This window comes from Heterodontus francisci, chromosome 37 (genome assembly GCF_036365525.1).
Source record: "Heterodontus francisci isolate sHetFra1 chromosome 37, sHetFra1.hap1, whole genome shotgun sequence".
NCBI classification, from domain to species: domain Eukaryota; kingdom Metazoa; phylum Chordata; class Chondrichthyes; order Heterodontiformes; family Heterodontidae; genus Heterodontus; species Heterodontus francisci.
Window position 1 is genome coordinate 13,359,507 of NC_090407.1, and position 21,858 is coordinate 13,381,364.

General features: G+C 39.1%; 1 protein-coding gene and 1 long non-coding RNA gene across 12 annotated transcripts in view; one reads left to right on the forward strand and one right to left on the reverse strand.

The window, feature by feature from the left end:
- Window positions 1–5,805: 5,805 nt before the first annotated feature.
- LOC137352074 (uncharacterized) lies at window positions 5,806–20,867 on the reverse strand. The gene is made up of 3 exons (XR_010969632.1): window positions 20,630–20,867; window positions 19,593–19,702; window positions 5,806–7,963 (listed from the first exon to the last, which is right to left on the reverse strand). It is a non-coding gene; the product is annotated as an uncharacterized lncRNA (long non-coding RNA).
- Window positions 20,512–21,858, forward strand: part of prdm16 (PR domain containing 16) — a 769,749-nt gene continuing 768,402 nt past the window's right edge. For all 11 annotated transcript variants that reach the window (XM_068017132.1, XM_068017134.1, XM_068017135.1 and 8 more), the window contains exon 1: window positions 20,512–20,594. In XM_068017132.1, coding sequence (XP_067873233.1) covers window positions 20,558–20,594 — 37 coding nt within the window. In that variant the 5' untranslated portion in view covers window positions 20,512–20,557. The remainder of the gene's footprint in view (window positions 20,595–21,858) is intronic.

Below are 21,858 nucleotides of genomic sequence, written 5' to 3' on the forward strand. Positions count from 1 at the left end.
TTAACAAATGCTGGGAGGAGAAACCTGGAAATGAATCAAAGTGACTGGGAATGAATTGATCTAATTCTGTGAATAGCGCTGTAAGAACTCCATGATAAACTAGTCACGATTTCACTAATAATATTTTAACTGATAAAACAATTCATATGTCTTCCAGCCTGCCTCTCCTCAAAGATTATTTCATCAAATCGAATGAGGAAGTGGGTGTGGGGGGTAAGCATTTGAAAATTATTTATTCTGTAACTAACTGCATTCATGTATTTCCTCCTACATTGGAAGAATTTAAACCTAGCCCTGAGATTCGCGGTCCTCTGTTTTACCAGAAGTTGATTTTCCTTTGCTGGCTGGATCCTTTATTGCCTTTGAAATTGGTATCTTTGTTTTCTCGCTTATCTCTTTTGACAGGTGATTTTTGGATTTTAACTTTTTTTCCTCAAAATACGCCTTGTTTCTTTCTTCCCCTCTTTCTCCTTTATCCCCTCGTATCTCTCCTTTTTGCTCTCCCTCTGTCTATTTCTTAGATACTAACCCATTTCTTTAAAATGTGACCATGTAAAACTCCAACCCGTCACGATAAAATTGAAATTAATTATTTGAATTAGCTGTCTTGTCCTTGCTTGGTTTTATATTAAAGGATTAACCTTAAAAGTGTGAATGTCTCGCTTATGCAATCCTTGCGCTTTATCAATTTGGATGTGAATCTACAACTAAGGGGCGTGTTTCGTTTGATGCCGGTAATATTGTCAAGCACCGGGTCAAACGGGAAACAGGTCAAACAAGCCTGTGAACGCTTTAATTGCTATTAAATATGATCAATGTAGAAGTTAAAGCCGAATTGATTTTACCTTTTTCAAAATGGGCATTGCCAATGCACGAGTATCTTATCCACATGTCTCCGCCTGTCAAAAGTGATCCCTGTGTTATTGCATGTGCCTCAGCGGGTTTATAAATATCGATGTTGGTGAGAGATTCGCTCAGCCGTTTGGAAAGCGCGGTTTGCCGCAGATTTATTTATTAAAAAAGTAACATTTTATTTAAGTAATGTGTCCCAGTTATTTTTATTTGAATAATATGACCTAGAAACTTCTGTAGCAACTATAAACCTTCAACCTGGTGCTACACTTCCCAATTATATCAGATTTTCTCAACCAGTACTTACTTCCACGAGACAAATAATCGCTGGCAGGAATGGGTCGAATAGGACGGAATTATTCTTTGTTTAATAGCGGTTTTGTTAAACCTCATCTGATGAAGAACGTTCAATAGATGATACTGTGTATTTGTCATTTTTTTCTGAAAATAAGTGGATTTTCTTTACATTGTTTCTTTCTTTCCTACTGCTCTCCCTCCCTACTTTTTCTTGCAGCCAGGCTCTTTCTGGTTTGAAACTGCTAATTAAAAGGGCAGTTTAACCACGCTGCCAAAATAATATGTAACTACATTGAAACAGGTACCTCATCTGGCATCTGGCCCAGGAGGAGAGACAGATGTGACCAGCGGCCCGTCTCACCCCCCTCCCCCATGCACCAAACCAACAAAAAAAGTTCGAAAACCTTAAATTAACATCTTAAAAACGCTACAAACTGTCAGCAATGAGAGCAATGAGTTCAAATCAAATACAAACAGGAATGCAGTAGCTAATATGATTAAATCTGTTCTCTTTCCATCTAATAAGAGGAAATGTAGATTTCACACAAAAAAAAGGGCAATCATAAGTCATTGGGCAGCACAGTGGCACAATGGTTAGCACCGCAGCCTCACAGCTCCAGCGACCCGGGTTCAGTTCGGGGAACTACCTGTGCGGAGTTTGCAAGTTCTCCCTATGACCCCGTGCGTTTCCGCTGGGTGCTCTGGTAATTGGCCATTATAAATTGCCCCTAGTGTAGGTAGGTGGTAGGAGAATGGTGGGGATGTGGTAGGAAATATGGGATTAATATAGGATTAGTATAAATGAGTGGTTGTGGTCAGCACAGACTCGGTGGGCCGAAAAGGGCCTATTTCAGTGCAATATCTCAAAATAAATAAATAAATCGAAGATTCTAAACCTCTCCAATTAAGACTTCTCATGATACATATCAATATAGTTGCGATCAACAACTAGGTACGACAATGCAGTGATTATTTGTCAATCACTGGCAACTGAAACGTAAATAGAGAATAAACACGAGAGGGTTCATTTTGCGGGAGGTGAGGGTGGCGGGGGGAATCGTTCAAATAGCTTACAGAAATTCCGCTTGGACTATTGATTTATTTCCCAAAATAATATTAAATTAGTCCAGTTAATGATCGTTATTTTGTTAAACGAATTACACTGGCTGTAATGGTGTGGAATTTAAAAGAGGCTCCATTTAGAACTTAGTTCAAGGAGAACAAGGAAACGATTATCTACAGTTTATTTTAATGATCTTGACGTCGTTAGTTATTTTATGGCCATTTAATCTTAATTAATGCACTCCTGTTCGCCAATGTTAAATCAAGACAATACTTTGATTTTTAAGGTAATTGTAAAAGAAAAGAAAACATTAAACCAGCAAATAGCCAGTTGTTTTTTGTTTTCCTCGTTAAATCAAAAAACTGACTGATGTGCAGCTAAGTGTGCAAATAGCTTTAAACTGTGAAAGTCGAGTCTGTGCGCATGTATCAGTCTGTGAAATGTGTACATCTATGTGTGTGGGAGTGTACTTTTCTGTATGTGTGTGAATAAGTGTGTGCATTTCTGAGACGTGTAATTATATATTGTGATGTATCTGTAAATCTGAGTGTATGTTTGTGTAGAATTGCGTATGTCTGCGTGTGTGTTTTCTGTGTGTGTATGTAAGTATGTATCTAGTACATGCCAGTTTGTTTGTGTATGTGTATGAGTGAATGTGTAGTGTAAATTTCTCTATGAGTGGCTGGCGGAGGGGGGAAACTTTACTTGATCTGTTCCCATCCAACCCGCATAAGTAAAAGTAGGCCAGTATATACATCTACTACAAAAATTACATGTAAAATAAAAATAAATTCATTATCTTAAGTATACAATTAGTGAGAAAAACTAAGAGGCCACCGAGTTCTGGAAATGTGTGCATTATTTGCCTCGGAAATAAACGAAACATCAAAGCAATTCGATTACTCCTTGGAATCTATATTAACACCTGACTAACACTCTGAAAGCAGCATAAGTAGGTCTGACATTTAAAGGTTTGGAAAGAAAATTAAACATCACCAGCGGGTAGAGAGAGAGGGCGACACACGCACACGTGAGGCATTAGCCAGGATGCATCCAGTCCCATTTGAAAACGCAAAACGTCATTAATAATTAAAATAACTTACAGCACTATTGGTCAGTCCATTCAAAGCTTCCACTCCATTCCCTTTTAAATACAGTATTTTGAACGTACAGTTATGGTATTTTCTAACTGATATTGTACAAGTTAAAAAGCACTTGAGGACATCATTTCTAAAAGATTGAGCATTGGGTTATATATGAATTATTAGGTCTGGATTGTGGTATTCACCTATGGACGCAATAGACTGAAATATACATTATCATCCATGTACAAAGCATCAATTCAATTATAGTGTTAGTCAATTTCAGACATCCTTGAAATGTAGCTTTCAAATTCTGATGGGAGTAATCAAATAAACCATATCCTGAATAATTATAATTATATTAATACAAATATTATTTTTCTGGAAACACTTTGACGCATTTACCTGGCCTAATTTAAAAGATTCTGCTTCACCCAGGTACATTGGCAATGATCGATCAATGTAAACACAAAGAATCGCTGTTTATCAAACATAACCAGATGAATGGGAGGCGATGGGGCGATACGCGCTAAATCACAGGAAGTAAAAAACTACACCCAGATCCTTAGATAAGCAGACTTTACTGTTTGTCTAAGAATCGATAAAGCGGCCGGATTTTTAGTGTGTGCGTTTGTTTTATCGCCTCTAATGAGGTTGTAGTGAAAGGATAATCCACTCTATGAAGTGAAAAGGTTAACGCTGTTTGTATTAGTCGTTATTGTGTTAATGAGATAATATACACGAATGCAACAATCCTAGAAATGGCTCCGATTAACGCGGTCAGTCAGAGTTCGTAAACTGTCTGCATGGAGACGCAGTGATATGTTGGGGTTGTACAATGGCTCCTTTTAAGGATTCAGTGTTTCCCCTTTCGAGGGGAGACGGAAATTTTGCCTCACCCTGGGGACGGTATTCTACAGAACTCAGGTGCAGATCTCAAAGGGTTAATGCGAGCCCTGGAAGCAAGAACAAGCTATTGGTCCCCTAGCTTTTTTCTTGAGACACGATCAACAGTGTCAGTGAGATAAGGTTATATTTATACTGTTATAAATAGGAAGAGACATGTATCATTTCGTCTAATATGTCTATGGAATCGAAATGTTTTGTTTAAAATATTCACACAGCGTTGGAACCAGTTACATACAGTTGAGTGGTATTGTTTGAATGACAAGTGTACTCCTTGTTGACTTCCGCAGAAACAGTCTGAACCTTGTTTCTTAGAAATGGAAGGAACTCTTCCTAGCCAAGGAGGATACCGTTTATCCCAAGATGGGATAGTTCCAAGAAAGCTGTGCCCCGAATCCCCACCCACGAGAACCCGATTTACAAAACTTTTGGTCATGTCTTTAATTCAAACAATGATAGATCAGTTTGATTTTACAGGTGTGTTCCACTAAGTCAGGTAAGGTTGTTCTCAAATGATATCCTTACCTCCTTTGACATTAAGAATTGATCACTTTCACCTGCATTGAACCGTCCCCCATTGATTGATTTTGAATTGAGAATTTGTTCATTAGTGCCCCATTTTAAAAAGGCAGTTACAAAATGTATATTTTTCTGTCAATATCTACAGGCTTTCCAGCAGATAGTATTCAGTAGGTCTGACAAAATAATTGAGAAACAAATGTGAAGGGAGTTTCTGAGCCAATCCACGAGAGAATTATCACAAGAGATCCAACTCTTAATCCAGTGACCTTTAGTAATTGTTTTTTCAAGCATGTGTTAATCCAGCACCTACACGTTGAAGAAGCGACAACTCCTTCAAGACAGTTACCCCAATATTATCAGGACCCACTGCTTCACTAAAAATAATTAATATAAAATCAACAGAGAGAAATGAAACAGATTGTAAAATCATCTTTTGTATATTCATGTTAAAAGAAAGTGACAGTCGTACAGCCCCTGTGTAAAAGGTTTTAAAATAGTCAAAACTTGGGACCTAGGCAGGTTTCGGCCTTCTTGCCTCAATGTATCTATAGACTATCATTTTAGCCATATGCAAAAGGAACGAATATCCTGCTCAATGTGTCCAAATGTTCAATCGCCCCTTTTTACTCTTTAAAACTTCAGTTTACATTTTGTATACAACTGCCCCACTCCCCTGTGACACGACTGAGTTGTACTTCAGTGAGGTTATGATTGGTAAGAGTTGAGTTGAGGTTCCAATCATTGTATCACGCAAATGGATTAACAATGATGCTGTTACAAGAGGCAACTGAGAGATACCAGTCTGCATACAAATATTCTTACTTTCGGATCATTGTGCCTGACCCAGAACCACTGCTAAAAATGAGCTGGGTTATGGAGGGTTGGAGGAATTCTCGTGTGTCCAGACACTTTATAAGTTGCACATTGACCCGGGTAGGAAATGAATTAGATGCGAAAGAATCGCTGACTTATGTCTGTAGTAAACTCTCTTCGATAATAATACAATCAAACATTTTAAATATAAGACTAATTTTAATATTCTACGTGAGTATTTTAATTTATAAAATGTTAGAAGTCAATGTGTTGGTTGCAATGGTATACAGTTAAACCAACCTTAAGACCGCTCTATTGCTAGGAAAAATAGCCAGAATCACGAAATGCGAATCAAGTCCCAGATCTAATTTAAATAAAACTAGATACGGATTTATTCAGTTCCCTGAACTAAAAACCGATAGGATCGCAGAACACAACTTCCAAAACATCTCCTGATTTAAAAAATGAATTTGATTTATTCAGTCACCATAAACTTGCTACACCTACTTTGGGTCCCCTTAGGAAAAGGGCTAAGAATTATTGTTACAGAACATGTTGCGATTTCAAGGCAATCCATCAGAAGACGCTTTTCCCTTTAACCGAAACATTATAGACTCATGATCTCAACAGTTTAACGTGAATCATAAAAGAATGTTGAAATATCGTAATATTCGTCATTTTCCATTTTGGAAATACTTAGAATAATTTAGGGAAATTATACAATATGAATGTGTCAACTTGATTCAAGAAAACGATTTGGTATAATATCACATAAAAAAGAGGTTCTTTGCAAATAGTGGATGGTGCAACAACAGTGTTGGCTTATACACGCCACGACAAATATCTCATACAAACTAACATCCTCCACTTGAACCAGACGCCACTTTGCATTTCAATTCTGGAGTAAATAGCTTGACTGCTGTATAACCCGCCTCTAAAGCAGCGTGGCTGTTTTAAATAACACACTTCCTGACCATGGGCATATTAGAGTAAATTAAATATTTGTCATTCCGTTTACAGCAAAAAAGAGCACAAATATGACCCAGCTCCCTGTGTCCCTGTGCTAAGGGCTTTATTCGCTCTGATATTCTTTCATAAAAGATTTATGCATTCCTGTTCTGCTATTCTCTACCTCTCGTGCCCGAGGTAACAACATTTTAAAGGGGTAAAAAGAGGTGTTGCTTTTTTTTAAAAATTCACATGACTCTCTCATCTAGCCTCCCTTGAAAGATTAAGACTGTGATACGTGTCCCTACGGGTCGTTTGATTGATTACATCATCCTAAGGTCACTTCTACTTCTGGTAATTTTCTTTTTGCCCCGGGGCTCTGCATTCGCGCATTTTTATTGCACGCTTTGGAGACGTGCAGCTTCGTTGTTTTAGTCGTATGGATTAATGACTTGAGTGCAATGAAGTGAAACAGGGTTTGCAATGACGAGCTGCCTATACAGCCAGGGCATGGGTCTTAAAGAGGCAACAGCCACCCACTTTTTCGGTCTGAATCTGAAGTTTAGTAACGGTTTAAAGATCGCTTTTAATATAAAATGACAAACGCTCTTGCCACACACCTGTATGGTTCATTGTTTCTTATCCACATTGAAATGTTAACACTTCAAATATAAACCGTCTCCCAAAAAAGGTGAAATGCTTCTTTCAAACACATCCGGAAAGGCCAAAATAACAGTAAAACACAAGGGCTGCATAACTAATGCATATTAATGCATTCAGCAAAATGCAACCCAATGGTGATGTATCATATTCATTTAGTCAAAGATCATTGCAAATAATTACATATAGTATATGACAAGATCTATATAACACACATGATTTATATTTAGAAAAGACTGGTTTATTGCCATGTTCAATGTTTGTGATCTCTAATAGTTAAGGTGTGGAAATACAAAGGCACATTATTAATGGATTGGAGCCAGAGATGTGAAAAATGACGGGTCTCTAAGTGCATACTATATTTGATCACCAAAGGCTGCTGTGTCTTTAAGAAAATGATGGTCCTATGTAAGCTTTCAAAAGTAGATCTGCTTATATTGCCATCATTGAAACGATCATTTGAAAGATAAAAAAGCTACAAAATATCTCTCCCAACACATAAAACATATATACATATACACAGAATACAGATACACACATATACAATAGGCAGTCATTGTTGTAACAGTTGCACCTTGACAGCAGTGCCGAAACAAAAACAGAAGTAACAAACGTTGGAGAAGATGCAGCCTGGTTAATGTAAGCTCCTTGTAAACACCTACCAAAGGGGGCACTCAGGATCCGCCAAATTCAAGATCTGATGCTGTTCCAACCGGCGGTCGCATCCATGTATGAAAGAAAATTTCAATCCAACATCTGTCTCCAAAGCCTTCCCCTCACAATGTATATACAGCTCCTGAAAGTGACTGGAGACAGCCCTCTCCAAATATAAAACAAAAGTTTTTAGAAGTTTTATTTCAAAAAAGATCAACTCAAGATTACAGTAATTTAAATATATGTTTTCCACAGCAAATGCTATTACGATAGATACAGGAGGAAGCGTGCGGTGGGGCTACCAACACCTCACTGTAGTGTTTGACTCAATTGTTTCTCAGATATTCAATCTAACTGCAGGAAATGGAAGCAGTGGCAAGCGAAAGAAATAACGTTTGAATTTAAGTAAGTTGGGGGAAGAGCGATAAAGCCTCACAAATGCTATTAAAACATTTTATAATCGTTAAATCTGAAACGTTTCAATAAGTTATTTAGGAATTGTCAGAATATTTGATCACCCAGTTCCGCGGGAGGAAACTTGTCTTTCTTAAAAACAAAACAAAGTTAGGGGACAGTTTTTCGGAATGAAATGACAGGAGCTGATTTCGATTGTCATTTACAAGAATAAAGCCGCTCAGGATCTCTCGCTTGAACGTGTTCGGGATTTCTGGCCAACAACTTTCAATCTACCCGAGGTTCTAAACGGGATGGGAACACTCTAATGTCAACGCACCAACGATTGTATCTCGCAACAGCAACTACTCATGCCTTTTTGTCTTGTGTGTTTCTATGTATGTATCTGACTTTGTCCATGTCAGTGCGTCTTTCTCTGTTTATTTATAAATTTATGTTATATCTAGCCGTGTGCGCGCGCGCGGGCGCGCTTCCCTCTCTTTTTGCTTGCCTCACAGATACTGAAGCAGTTCGTGTCCAGATGCAGCAACACCTGGACAACATCCAAGCTTGGGCTGATAAGTGGCAAGTAACATTCGTGCCACACAAGTGCCAGGCAATGACCATCTCAAACAAGAGAGAATCTAACCTCCACTTGATTATCAATGGCATTACCATCGATGAATCCCCCACTATCAACATCCTGTGTGTTACCATTGACCAGAAACTGAACTGGACAAGCCACAAATACAATGGCTGCAAGGGCAGGTCTGAAGCTGGGAATTCTGTGGGGAGTAACTCACCTCCTGTCCAGCATCTACAAGGCACAAGTCAGGAGTGTGATGAAATACTTGCCTGGATGCAACTGCAACAACACTCAAGTAGCTCAACATCATCCAGGACAAAGCAGCCCACTTGATTGGCACACCATCCACCACCTTCAACATTCACTTCCTTCACCACCGACGCACAGTGGCAGCAGTGTGCATCATCTACAAGATGCACTGCAGCAACTCACCAAGGCTCCTTCGACAACACCCGTGACTTCTACCACCTAGAAGAACAAGGGCAGCAGATGCAAGGGAACACCACCACCTGCAAGTTACCATCCTAACTTGGAACTATATCACTGTTCCTTCACTGTCGCTGGGTCAAAATCTTGGAACACCCTTCCTAACAGCACTGTGGGTGTACCTACACCCCAGGGACTGCAATGGTTCAAGAAGGCTGCTCACCACCACCTTCGCAAGGACAATTAGGGATGGGCACATCCCATGAACGAATAAAATTGTTGTCTTTCCCTCTACATCTATAAAATTTACATATATATATACTGAAAACAATAGACAGTCAAATAAAAACGCACAAAGTACAGGTCACGATGTAAACTTTGGTATGGTTCAGGGCAAGGCGACGTGGACCACAGTGATCAGGTTGATTAATTCAAATAATTGCAGAGGTACATTTCAATGAGATGCCTGGGGCTTCTATCAAAGGCAGCACCAAAACATGTGACACCCCATGCCCTGGGCTAGAGTCAGGCTCTGCATAGTAGATCCGTGTCCTGGGAGGGGAAGGGGTTCTACTTTTATGTAGTCCCGTTCTTGCATATAATCAATTTGGATACCGGTGTGAGCTACGGCTTTCTCCATTAGTTGGGGGTTGCAGGCAAGGTAGCTCAGCAGTTGACAAATTTACAACACTCTCATAGGGTGAGCAATGCAAAGTGAAAGGGTACTGGGAAGGGATACAATAGCAGGTCTGAGAAATTAGTGCTTTTAGTTACTGGCAGCAATCCATCTCTCTCAATATAATTGCAGCATATTCATGTACCGATATTATGTTGTGAGACTATCCTACCATGGCTTTGCCCCTCCCTATCTTTGTAATTTCCTCCAGCCCTACAACCCTCAGATATCTGTGATCCTTTAGTTCTGACCCCTCGAACAACCCCGATTTTAATCGCTCCACCATTGGCAGCCCTGCCTCCAGATGCCAAAATCCTAAACTCTGTGATTCCCTTCAGAAACCTTTCCTTCTTTCCCTCTCTTCCCATAAGACACTCCTTAAAACCGACCTCTTTCATCAAAGCTTTTGGTCATCTACTCTAAAATCTCATGTGGATAGTTGCCAAATTTTATTTGATGACGCTCCTGTGAAGTGTTTTGGGACGTTTTACTACGTTAAAGGCACTATTTAAATGCACATTGTTTTGTTGTATATTTAGAATCACAGAATGGTTACAGCGCAGAATGAGACCATTTGGCCCATCGTGTCCATGCCAGCCTTCTGCAAGGGCAACTCACCTAGTCTCACTTCCCCATCTTCCCACCCCCCCAGCTCTGCATTTTTTTCTCTTCAGATAATTATCCAATTCCCTTTTGAAAGCCACAATTGAATCTGCCTCCATCACAGTCTCACCCAATGCATTCCAGATCCTAACCACTCGCTGTGTAAAGAATTTTTTTCCTCATGTTGCCGTTGCTTCTTTTGCCAATCACCTTAAATTGGTATACTCTGGTTCTGATCCTTCCACCAATTAGAACAGTTTCTCTCCATCTACTCTGTCCGGACCTCTCATGATTTTAAGCACTTCTATCAAATCTCCTCTTAATCTTCTCCAAGGAGAATAGCTCCAGCTTCTCCAATCTATCTACATAACTGAAGTTCCTATTCACTGGAACCATCCTCGTGAATTTTTTAGAGTCATAGAGTTATACAGCACAGAAACAGGCCCTTCGGCCCATCGTGTCTGTGCTGACCATACAGCACCCAACTATTCTAATCCCATCTTCCTGCACTTTTCTGCACCCTCTCTAATGCCGTCACATCCTTCCTAAAGTATGGTGCCCAGACGTGGACACAATACTTCAGTTGAGGCCAAACCAGTGTTTTATACAGGGTTAACATAACTTCCTTGCTTTTGTACTCTATGACCCTAGTTATCAAGCCCAGGATCCCATATGTTTTATTAATTGCTTTCTCTACGCTGCCACCTTCAATGATTTGTGCACATTTACCCCCCACCATCCATCCCTCTGTTTCTGCATTCCCTTTAAAATTGTATCCATCATTTTCTATTGCCTCTCCTCGTTCTTCCTGCCAAAATGAACCACTTCACACTAATACATTGACTACTTTCTTAGAGACATCTTATTTTTCGATATACCTAAAAAAAACACAAATCCATTTGCTCTACACTACATTTTTTAAAAATAGAATTCTATATTGGAGAGCATTCTCCTACTCCATAATGCCATAAGTTGTTTATTATTAACTACTTTGTTTTATTATTCCACGAAACTATCGATTATTTATATGTTTCATTATTTTGGAAATATTTGTCCATTTAATGGTGTTTTGATTGTGTTCAACGGGACTCCAGTTTATCTCGATGTTGTCAGTTACTGGACACCACCGGAATTATACTGAATTTGAAACAATATGTTAACAGATATTTTTGTAGTGAATTTATATCACCAGTGACTCCTCCACTATTCAATGGAGAGCCGAAATATCTAATTCGCGACGGCAATTATATATTTATATTTTTTATCCAAAATGAAATTCAAAATATTAGTAAGTGTATGTTTGAGAAGAATTTGATTCGATTGTTGGTCTGTCATATATTTGCTTTCGAAAGTATTTTCTGAAAAGTTAAATACATTTTTGGTAGCTTACTCAAGATTTATTCTATAACCAGCCTCGCCGGATGCACAGTGTTGCGTTAATTTTCCAGGAGCAAACAAACCGAGTCCAGTACAGATAAAACCTATCAGTGTCAAAACTGAAAAATTGAGTCTTGGTTTCGTTAAGTCTTGTGCTGCTGCATTCCAAAGTGGACCTCTTCTTCTTTGGATCTCGTTAATTGCAATGAACTAGCAACGCTGGAACAACATTGTACTCTGCCGTCCTTTCTCGCTCACTTTTAAAGATATTTTTCAAGAAATAAATTGGAAGAAAGTACATTTTGTAAATGAAACGAGGTATATGATGCATTGTAACCAATGGGCGTTTAAATCCTGAGATGCTAACCCATTTGAGTTAAGTTTTAAAATAAGGGACACTTTAGGGCAATGAAAATTAAGGATTAATCTGAAAGTAAGCAACCAGTGCATCCAAACAACCAAACTAACATTCAGAGTGTCACGTGTATTTCTTCAAAATTATAGCATTTAATAATCCATCAGTAATCGGCAAATATATTTAGGGGTTATGTGTGAGCCACCAGTGCATCCGTGTAACAAGTTTGTATTGATTCATCCACTCCTCCCTATCACAGACAATCATTTTGTTGTCTGTGTTATAATTAATTGGTTTGCAAAAAGTACAGCGGGGTTTACTTGAACCGGAACTATGTGAACCTATTAATGTATATTTGGGCAATTATTGCAGCTTTGGCGTCTGCTATCCCACCTCACCTGTTAAGATATATCTAAGGATCATATTTTTCTTCAAATAAGGTTTGTCCCCTTGAAATACAGATCTAAATATGCCAAGAAGCTGTTGTGTTTTCATCATGCCCTTTTTGCCATTCTCTTGTAGTTTATAGCTTGGATGTGGCTGTTATCTACGTGCTTGACCCCCTGGAGTGTTGCAGGCTGCGTCCAACGAGTCCTGGCTCTTTCTAGCCCCCAGCTGTATATCCTGATTGGGATTAACGGTCAGACTTCTCATTTACCACAACCACAAAGGTCCTGAACCCAATTAATGGCTAATAATTACAATCTAAACTCCTCCACAATCCTTCCCTGCATCATTAGTCGGAGCTCCGGATATGACAAGGATCCACTATGATCAAGCTCTTGAGTGACTTCGTCCGTCTACCATCCTCATTATGCAAAGAGAGAAAAAAAAGTTGGTCTAAAAACTAAACGAGCTTTTATTGTAATAGCTGTGAATTGTGTGCAAATATCACTAATGTAACTATTTGGATGGAATTTTTAAAACAAGAGGCTTGTAGATGGGTACCAACCTTATTTTTCATACGTGAAATGTAGATGTTTAATATAAAAAAATGATTCAGTAGTTCAATTATAGAGAGCCAGAATACAGATTAGTACTACGCTCAAGTATATAAAAAGCTACCAATAGATAAAACGAATTGACACCCAGAAAATATGCGAAGACCTGAAAGACTCCAGAATCGAAGAAAATCTTCAAAGTGTAAAGACCCTTCTTTATGGCTATTAAATATTGGATGTGTCGTACATTTTTGGGAAACAATGTCGGCTTGACAGCTACCAGTTAATGAGGAAACGTGCATAGCCTACTAACTGGAGAATATTAGCTGTTAGCTATAGCAACCCGATTTACCTGTAACGTTCTACATTGAGAAATGCCAGTAACCCCAGGTTCATCATGAACAGGTTCGGTGAACTTCAGAAATGTAGAATGTTACTAAGGGCATGGAGAAAGATAAAGGCAACTGGGAACTACTTTTAAATTAATTCACAACACTTGTGCAGTATTGTTGCCGTCTCACTTCTGATTTGTTCATGCTTATGAACAGTACTTCCAGCACCTATCTAAATTCAACTATTATTGATCATCTGGAGTCTCTCGTCTACTGATTGGTGGTGTTTTTACACACCAATCCAATCTTAGCCATCTACCTTTCATCTAATGAGTGTCCTACTATCAATGATCATTTAGAAACTATGCATCTACTGTCCGTCCTGCCATTAGCTATCATCTATAAACCCGCAATCTACTAACCATCTCATCATTAGTGGCCATCCCGAAACCCTGCCTCTATTGACCATCTCATCGTTAATAGTCATCCAAAAATTCTTCATCTACGTACCATACTACAATCAGTGACCATCTAGAAACACTGCCTCGACTGACCATACCACCATTAATGGCTATGCAGAAACCTTGCCTCAACTGACCATCTCGCCATTAATGACCATCCAGAAACTCTGCAACTACTGATATTCCCATTATTAATGACCATCTACAAAACAAGCACGCACTCACCACGCTGCCAATAGTGACCATAGCCAAAACTGTATTTAGTAATGGCCATCCCATCTTTGTTGACCATCTACAAAGACTGCATGTACTCATTATTCCATTGGTGATCATGTGCACATCCTAAATATACTGACAGTCGCTACTTTTGTGTTCGAATCGATACACCATGCCTGATGCCAGGAATTACAGCAATTGCTTGAAAATGGTAGATGTAAGCTGACGCAGAAACCTGATGAAGCCTGGTTCTAAGCAAGGAGCAACAAATAGTAACACATTATGTGCAGAAATTCTAAACTCTGGAATACTGAGATCCAGACTCCACTGAATAGGGCATTATCTTTTGTTGACAAGTTTAAACTTTGTCAATTTCGCATTCTGCAGTTTGCACGAGTGCAAAATTAGGAAATGCCTTGATCAAAAACAGTTTATCCGACCATCCTGTATTGGCTTCTAATTTTCAACAACTTTTGACTAGTGAGTGGTACATTTTATGTCTGCTTGGCAATATAAGACTAATATGCTGAGGACAACTACAAGTGAACGAAGAAATTGTAATCTTGATCTAAATGCATATCAAACCGTAAAGAATATAAAGGGATTATTTAGCTTATGATATAACAAGTTGGGGCCTGAGTCTACCATCAAAGACATGTCCTGGGTTCCTCGCTCTGTAGTTGAAAAGGAACATTGATCGCTTAAGTGAGTGGGCAAAACTGTGGCAGATAGGGTTCAAAGTGAAGAAATGTGATGTTCTCCACTTTGGATCTAAAAAAGATTGGAGTATTTTCTAAATAGGAACTGTGCGGGAACGGAGAAATGTAGGGTTCCATATAAAGAAATTATTAAAAGCAAATGGATGGGACAAAAAAATAAAGGGCTGATGAAATGTTAGCCTTTATATCAAGGGGGTTGGAATACAGAGGGATAGAAGTTATGTTAAAGTTGTACAAAGCTCTGGTTAGACTGCATCTGGAGTACTAAGTTTAGTTCTGACACTTCAACGCAGGAAGGATATATTGGCCTTGTAGATGGTGCAAAGTAGAATCACCAGAATTATACCGGACCTAAAAAGCGTAAATCGAGGACAGATTGCATAGACAAGGGTTTTATTCCTTGAGTATAGAAGATTAAGGGATGATCTAATTGAGGTATTTAACGTGATTAAAGGATTCGGCGGGGTTGATTGAGATAAACTATTTCCACTGCTCGGGGAGTCCAGAAAAAGGAGTAACTTTAAAAATAGAGTTAGACTTTTCAGGGGTGACGTCAGGAAGCACGTCCTCTCAAGGAAATATGGAATTCTCTCCCGCAAGGAACTGTTGCAGCTAGGTCAATTGAAAATTTTAGGCTGAGATTAAAAGTTTTTTGGTAGCTTAGGGTTTAATGGGATATGGAACCAAAGCGGTAAATGGAGCTGAGATAAAGCTCACCCATGATCTAATTGAATGGCGGAGCAAGCTTAAGGGGCCGAATGGCTTACTCTTGCTCCTATGTCCCTATGACTTAGGATCTGCAGTCATTTTTGTGGTACGTTTTTAGAAACAAATTGCTGGTCTAGGGAGATCCCAAATGTATGAAAAGACGAGTAGGGAAAATAAACAAGCAGGTGGAAGTAAAGGAGAGACAGTGATTAAAAGGTTTGACTGGTGCTATACAGTCCGAATCGGACGGGGCGAATGGAACACTCACTGACCACTGCTAGTAACTAGGCTCTGCTGCAAGGACAGGCTCCTGTCTGACCTCCGCTTTAACTCTCAGATGAGTATAGCATCATATTCGGAAGCTGTTCCAGATTAGTTTTTTTCCCGCATTTTCCTCGGGGTATTGGGACGGAAAGAGAGGGGGCATAGTGGTGGAGACGTGGGGACAAAGGTAGAAGAAAAAGGAGATTTCACGGGGCTTTAGGGTGATTACAGATTGTCTGTAAATTCAGTCAATTGATTTTGAAATCATTTTTCAACGTGAGTTCATTTTGTTCTGAGATTTTAATCTCTGGTCTATAGCAGGTTAAATTATGAATGTTGTCCGTTTATCTATTCAATACACGTTATAACTTATCGCTAAGAGATGCATTTAGCAAATGTCTGTGTGGAAAGTTTACTTTTGCATAATTTGACTTTCACTTAAATGAGGCAGTTAAAAAAACACAAGTTAATGAATAAAATGGCAATATTGGACCGAGAATGGGGAAACGAGTCGTGTTTGACAGCTGAACCGGCAAGGCACGTCTTTCCGACTGTCCGGCGGATACTGAGTACAAGCAGGTCGGCTCATCCGCTGCTCCCAGGGAACAGGCAGCAATTCCTACATTTAAATCGATTTAAAATATAATATATATTTCAAAATGTCTTTGATTCTGGAAAATGTGCCTGTTTAAATGGAGCAGAAAAATATCCCCCGAAGACCTTCATCAGTAACTGTTTAAAGCAATTTAATTATCAATTGACACAATTAGAGACTGTATCAGTCGGACCTCTAAATGTAAGCCTCAGTTTTGCAATTAATAATCCTAACCCGATTAGAATCTGTAATTCTAACCCTTATTACTAAACCATAATCTCAACCAGACAGTAATCCGTTAGACCTAAGATTTTTTTGAAGCTGAGCTGTGAAGTTTGCTTCGAGATGAAGTGGATGAGTGATTTGAAATCGAAGTGTAGTTACTGCTTAGGTTCTATTCTGACCATTTCGTTGCTATAGAGGAGAATTGATTCCCAATTGGATTTCCATTGTGTGGATAAAACGGTAAAACGGGATGTGTCAGTCAGGAGCCTAACAATACAAACCATGTTGCAAATGCACCTGCACAGGCCTTTTTAAAAAAAAACTTTCTCTATTTTATGACATGCAACTACTAAATGCATGTTTACAAATGTATTCACATACACGCACGCGCTTAATAAATATTTATTTAAATATTACCGGTGGCTTCTGCAGGTAGCGTGTCATATTACTTCCGCAGATTTTTGCACAATTAAAACACAACCGGGTTGAAACAGTCTGTCCGACTATTTCATACAAGTGGCGACACAGACATTGTTGAGTCAGTTGAGCTGGTCGTGGACTGTATACGTTTCATGTATCGATTTTACACAGATATTTGACTTCGAACTGAACAGCTCGATCCGCACAGAGATTTTTTAATTTGTACCTTTAATATCTGAACGCACTTATTATCCACATTAAGGGTTAATCCACTGCTTTATACCTCAGAGTAAGGAATTTTTCAGGGGTGTATCATTAAATTCCACAGACCTGCATATGCTGTAACTGTTAAAGTTACCGGGCAAAACGTTGTATCTCACTTAACTGTAGCTAAAAGCGATCAAGAATCATTATACAATTGTAATTAATGAGTTGTAAATAAAATGAAAGTACCTGTGCGAACGTCACATTGCGTGTTATGCGTAATAAGGATTATATTCTAATAGGTATTACCATGAAGATTTAAACCTTGCATACAACCACGATTTAAAGTACTAACAATGGACACAGTGATATAGAATAGAAACAAAGTACGGTTTTTTGAGACCATAGTATTTAAACAAATGCTTTCTCAAACACATTGTTGACCTGAATTCATCCAACTTTGATCAGTATTATGACCAAATTAATTAACTCATCTCCAACTACCTTTTTGTTCCGGACCTCGATTTTTTTTTAAACTTGTCACTCTGAATATTCCAACAAATTTCCACTGCATTTTCATTGACAGAAATGGCTGGTACTTAAAATTTAAATTTATTGTACAAAACAAGTTGGATTAAGGGGTGTTAACTTCCTCGAGTACTAACCATGAATCGATGTATATATTCCTTCACTCAAAACCTGTAAAAACTAGTTCGACTACACAATATAGCCGGCAACACAGAGCCCCCTGTCCCTTAGTGCGCGGTTCCGATTGCTGGACAGCAAGTTTGGCGGTGTTTGCAACGTAACTAGAATTTTAAATTGCAATCCCTCGTTTAAGTGATAAAATAGAGAGTGCGCTAAATCTAACTGTTATACCTAGTCCTACAAATTCCTGAATAATATTTATAGTAACATTATGTATGTGTAAGAGAAAGTATGTATACAAATTATCCTATCAAGCTTGCCAAGCTTCTGAAAATAGTTTACTAGTTAAGAACTAACCCTTCCCTCGGTGGTATTTGCCTCGTACCGATTTCGTCTGCAGTGATGTATTTCATGAGATTAATTTTAGCAACAATGAGGACTGCGCTGACGATTCACTATCGGCAGGAGTTGCAGAAGGGTTCCCGTACTGGACACAGGTTGTGAAACAATCCTACTTTAAAAAAAACTAAGATTTTATTCTGATTTGCAGATGCAAATTTATATCATGCTATTGGAGTGAATTGCCCGATTGTGCAGTTCATTTGGAAACTCCTCTCGCTATAATTATGGCGTATCTTTTCTCCTTCTTAAAAATCTTCCTGTTTCCTCTTGCCAGGCTCCAATGAAACTTTACTTAAGGGTTTACTCACTGTCCATTGTGAAAAGATTAATTTTCTACAAAATTAATTATAGTGAAACATTTCTAATTTTACAAAAAATCATATAGTAACAGTAAATCTCACCTAAAGAAGCACGGCGAATCTAATATAGAATTTGAAATGTCTCAAGGGCAGCATTGAGAATTCCATCCTCCAGTCATCACCTCAGCGGTGTATCTACAGCCCACCTTGTGTATGCGTGTTATGCTATACGATCTACATTTACTATAGCTAAATACGAAACATTTGCCACAAGGAGCTGTTACAACAAATGCAAGCATACTCAAGCGATTCTCAAACATTGAATTTGAAATGAACTGGTTTAGTTTCTCGCACTATGAAGTGCGTGTGGTACAGTCAGTGAGGAAGTGAGCACTGACAATGGAGCAATCTTCCCAAAGACCCTTTTACCCGTTGTATAGCCTAACATGTGGCGCCTGCAATGTGTCTCTCCACTCCACCCCCCACCACCGCCAACATCCCCGCCCGCCTGCCCGCCCCAAGTTCAAAGACATTTAGTCTGGCAGAGGGATAGAAACATGACAATATAACTAAACCCTCTCACACAATAGCCCAAGAATCTATTAGAATGTAATCATACACAGAATACAAAATTATGAACATAGATTTTGCTTGTTTGTTTTATTAAGACCCAAGTGACATTTGGTTTTTGTAACTATATCAATTAATTTAACCATAACTATACGAGCTACACTCCCAAATAACTGATTTTGCACCGCAATATTATTTTCATCTGTTTTTCTGTTGGTAAGCAATGGTTTTTAAAATAACAATTTCTTCCTTATAACCTGCAGGTCATTTTTCAAAAGATATTTCGACCACCTTTCTCCGTGTACTAAAATAATTAAGTACATTAGCTATATAAAACACCACACATTAGAGACGATGGAAACGTGAAGCACTTACTGTGTTGAGACCCAGCTTCTTCCTCTCTCTCTCTCTCTCTCTCCTTCTCCCCCTCTTTCTCAAACTACAGGATCCATTCGAGTTGCAGGAAGAGCTTGAAGAGAAACGGTCTGAGAAGACAATGCAAAATAGCCGATTATTTTTTTCTTTCATTAAAATAACGCACATTAAATGAAACAATCAGTTTTGTGCTGGGCTTAAGGTAGGGAAGAAGGCGCTGAGGCTGCTCTTTAGGAACAGAAAAAAATGTCTGTTTAAATGTCCGGTTCTCAGCGCTAATTAGCCCTAGTAACTGCGTAGTCCCAAACCCACGTTTATTATTCCATTGCACTAACACCGGGTGTTAAATCACTGCTGTTATCCAGGACTATTCATTCATTTAAAGCTATCGATAGCTTTAATTAATACTGTCATAACTGATGGGGGTTATTAGGGCGCATTATTGAGTTAAGATAGCATGCCAATCTGTTCCCCTGCCACGACCAGTTGTGCTAAAACTATATACTGTAAATCGGTCAAGTCTACTGTCAATTAGCTTAATATGTAATTTTTAACGCGAGTAACGTGTGCACTGGATTAAAATTACTTATTTGATAACTTGTTTTTTTGCTAAATTTCCACGGCAGATCTTCTGCAGATGAGCTTTATTTTTTTTAAGAAAAAGGTAATGAGCTTTTTTTAGGCAAACTTGTCTTTGTCGTGCAGATACTTCCCAAGGTTTAGAAGAGGGGTTCGTGCAAGTGGGAGAGGAATAAAGTGTGAAATGGCGTTAGGGAAGCAGAGATAATTGGTCTGATGGAGTTGAGGACAGATCGCGGCCAAATGATGAATATATTCAAACTTTTCCCTGCGTGATGGTGTCAGATTGAAGGCTCTGTGCGCATGTGCGAAGGTGTCCAAACTGACAATGCCAGGGAGATAGCGTGTGCGATTCTCTGAAATCACGACCAACGCCGACAGACAACATGAGATCCAAGGCAAGGGCGAGAAAACTGGCCAAAAGTAGGTCCCTATTTTCTTCTCCTATCTCTCCGCACCTTTTTTTTAGATCCGCTGTATAGGCTTCCAAAAAGACCCTCCATAAAAACCAACAACTCCAAACGATCCGCTGTGCACCCATGGTCTTTGTGAAGAAGCGATCAGGAATGTATTTTCTCCTCCAGTTGATGTCGATGCAGTGGGGACGATTAGAATGATGTGCAACACGGGCTCGCGAAAAGGCTGGGGCGCAAGAACTTAAGACTTGAACGCTCTGGCCACAAGAGCGGCGCGGAGCTCTCTTTCTCCACAAGTTTCCATACCTTGTTTATTTCTCTCATTCAAGAGAAACTTCCATGCCCCCCGCGTCTCGACCCGAGAGGTTGAGAAGTTGGAGAGAAACAGCAACAAAAAACATAAAATGAAAGTTTTCGAAGTTGGCAAAAAGATATGTAACTTTTTTTTTAAAAAAACATATGTATAGAACCATTGCAAACAGTTTTCCCAGAGTCTTAAATAGTGGGCGCTAGAGCACCGCTGAAGAGCTGGAAGTTGCTGGCCAACTGCTCGTCTCTGGTTGAAAGGGGGCAAAATATCTTAGGGGAGTCGGTTTAATGGAGTGAGTACGATTAGGAGCCAAGCTGTACCGGGGTTTCTGAGAAACTGGGAATAATATTTTGGGGGTTGCTTCGGGAAACTAACAGTGTCAACTTAGTGCGGGAGAGAATCGCACAGGAATTGCAGGGATCGGTTTGGAATAACACAACTGACAAGTTTAAACTTTCAATTTAACCATGCCAGATCGTGAAACAATGTTTTAAGGAAAGCAAGTCTGGGAGCTTGGAGAGTTTTTCAAAGCGTTATGGTTGCTTTTTTTCCAATATATCTTAATTTATAAAAACATTTTATTTTCGCTCATGGTGTGTCAAATGTTTCGCTCAATATTAATCTTTAACCCGTAGCCGGAAGAAAAGCATGTGTGTGTGTATTTAAAATGAAATTATATTCACGTGTCAGGAGTTTAGACGTTTCTGTGAGGCCGAATGCAGGTTAGATCTGTCTGGGTTTCTGTAGTGTGTTGGGTTTTTTGAAAAAGAGATGGGCAGTTCTGTAGTTGGAAAGTGTCTTTTTTAACTTCGCTATGCTCCACACTTTCTGCTTCCGCCTCTCTTACACGACCGCGTTGGTCAGTGTGAATGTGTGTGTGAGTTTGCTCTGCTCCTACTTTCAGTTTGAAACCTCGCTATTCCCGTCAGCTTATTTTTCTCAAACTGTACAGAAAGCGGGA